Genomic DNA, 1698 nt, shown 5'->3' on the forward strand with positions numbered 1-1698 from the left:
CGACTATGACATAACGATACAACTCATTGTAGACCAGCCTTTAACGGTATCGCGAAAAAGCCGGTGGGATTAGGTTAGGCTTCTTTCTATTTCTTATCTTCTATTTGAACATGTGCTAAACTAAAGCCCTTTGCACAATGCCAGGCAACAGGCAATAGAAACAGGAAATAACCAAAAAATCGTTAATTACAACCTAAAAGATTCGAATGCTATGATTGGTTGGCAACAGGCAATAGACACAGAATTTCCAACGTGACGGAAACTCTGTGTCTATTGCCTGTGTCACTGTTTATTCTGCATTTATACATGATTTCTGATTTCTATTCCCTGTTCCTATTGCCTGTTGCCTGGCATTGTGCAAGGGGCTTAAGTGTCGTTAAATTTGCTATTGTCGTTTCACTTGCCAATTGTTGTTCTTTGCTCTATGTTGTTATTATACTGTATTGTTGTTTACTCTGCTCTGTGTTGTTATTATACCGTAAATGACTTGCCGAGACTTTATGCTGCGTGTGTGCAGCAGAACATCATGTAAAATGCTTCACGAAGTGAAAAATTGCACTAATGCATCTTGCAATAAAAGCAATACTTGTAAAAAGGTGCATCTCACAGACGATGAAGTAACTGAAATTAATAAAAATATACGACCTTTTCGGCAAAATGTTTACTTAGAGATGACACGTTTAGCGTACATGTTAAGAGAAACTTTTCCAAAAGAATGCAGATCACAAGTCTGTACGCTCAATATGTTGGGAGAATGCCTATGGCCATGTTTGGCTTGTGGGACATGTAGGAGGAATAGTAAGTTTTTCTATAATTATTACACTTTTATAGAAATTTAATACTGTAAGTGATTTTTTGGCTAGTGATTAATAATTTAAAAGCACTATTAACAGTACTTTTAATAGTGCTTTTAAGTGATTAATTACTAGCCAAAAAATCACTTACAGCATTAAATTTTTATAAGGACATTTTTAATTAAATATTTCAGTTATTAAGATAATGTAATTGAGAATATTTTCTGCTTTCAGCAACTATAACAGCATGTAACAATTGCTACATCTCATTGACAAAAGACAACATGAAGGCCCTGAGGTGTTGCCATATATACTGTGATTATTGCTTTGACCGGCTTCCATTTACAGTAAAAGGTCCACTTCCCTTGTGGTGCTGTGAAGTATGCTCTAAGTGGGCGATAATTTTTATACTGTGTAAGTTCTGAGAAACACGTATTGTTAAGAACACAATTTTTGTAATATTTTTGCAATATTCTTGAAAATTTAAAAAAAACTTGGTCAATGCTGCTTGCAGAATGTGGTAATGTGTAAATACATTGTAGAAAAAAGATTTCTAACTTGAACTTACGTTATGCATTGACTAAGTTTATTTAAATCTTTCAAAATTGCAGATTTATCTTCACAATATATTTAAAATGTTATATTTTATGTTTAGTATACTTACAAAAAATTGAAATATTATTAATTAATTATATAATTTATTAATAAATATATTATTCATATTTTATTAACATATATTTATAATGAGGATGAAACATATTGTTTGCAGATTAAGCAGATTAAGCAATGGAGGATATAGAGGAAAGAAAGGTTGCAGTTACTTAATAATTACAAGACTTTATGATATACGAATATATTTTTTTATGTAATGTTTATTTTGTTAACATAAGTAAACATATATTTT

General features: G+C 31.3%; 1 protein-coding gene across 1 annotated transcript; it reads left to right on the forward strand.

Moving 5' to 3' along the window:
• The first annotated feature begins 310 nt into the window (after positions 1-310).
• Positions 311-1651, forward strand: LOC112468928. Its single transcript, XM_025038346.1, has 3 exons — positions 311-798; positions 1029-1208; positions 1564-1651. Exons 1-3 carry the CDS (start codon positions 483-485, stop codon positions 1566-1568), a joined length of 501 nt encoding a protein of 166 aa, XP_024894114.1. The 5' UTR covers positions 311-482; the 3' UTR covers positions 1569-1651.
• Positions 1652-1698: the final 47 nt, after the last annotated feature.

Source organism: Temnothorax curvispinosus, unplaced genomic scaffold (genome assembly GCF_003070985.1).
Source record: "Temnothorax curvispinosus isolate PA1 unplaced genomic scaffold, ASM307098v1 QBEX01002250.1, whole genome shotgun sequence".
NCBI classification, from domain to species: domain Eukaryota; kingdom Metazoa; phylum Arthropoda; class Insecta; order Hymenoptera; family Formicidae; genus Temnothorax; species Temnothorax curvispinosus.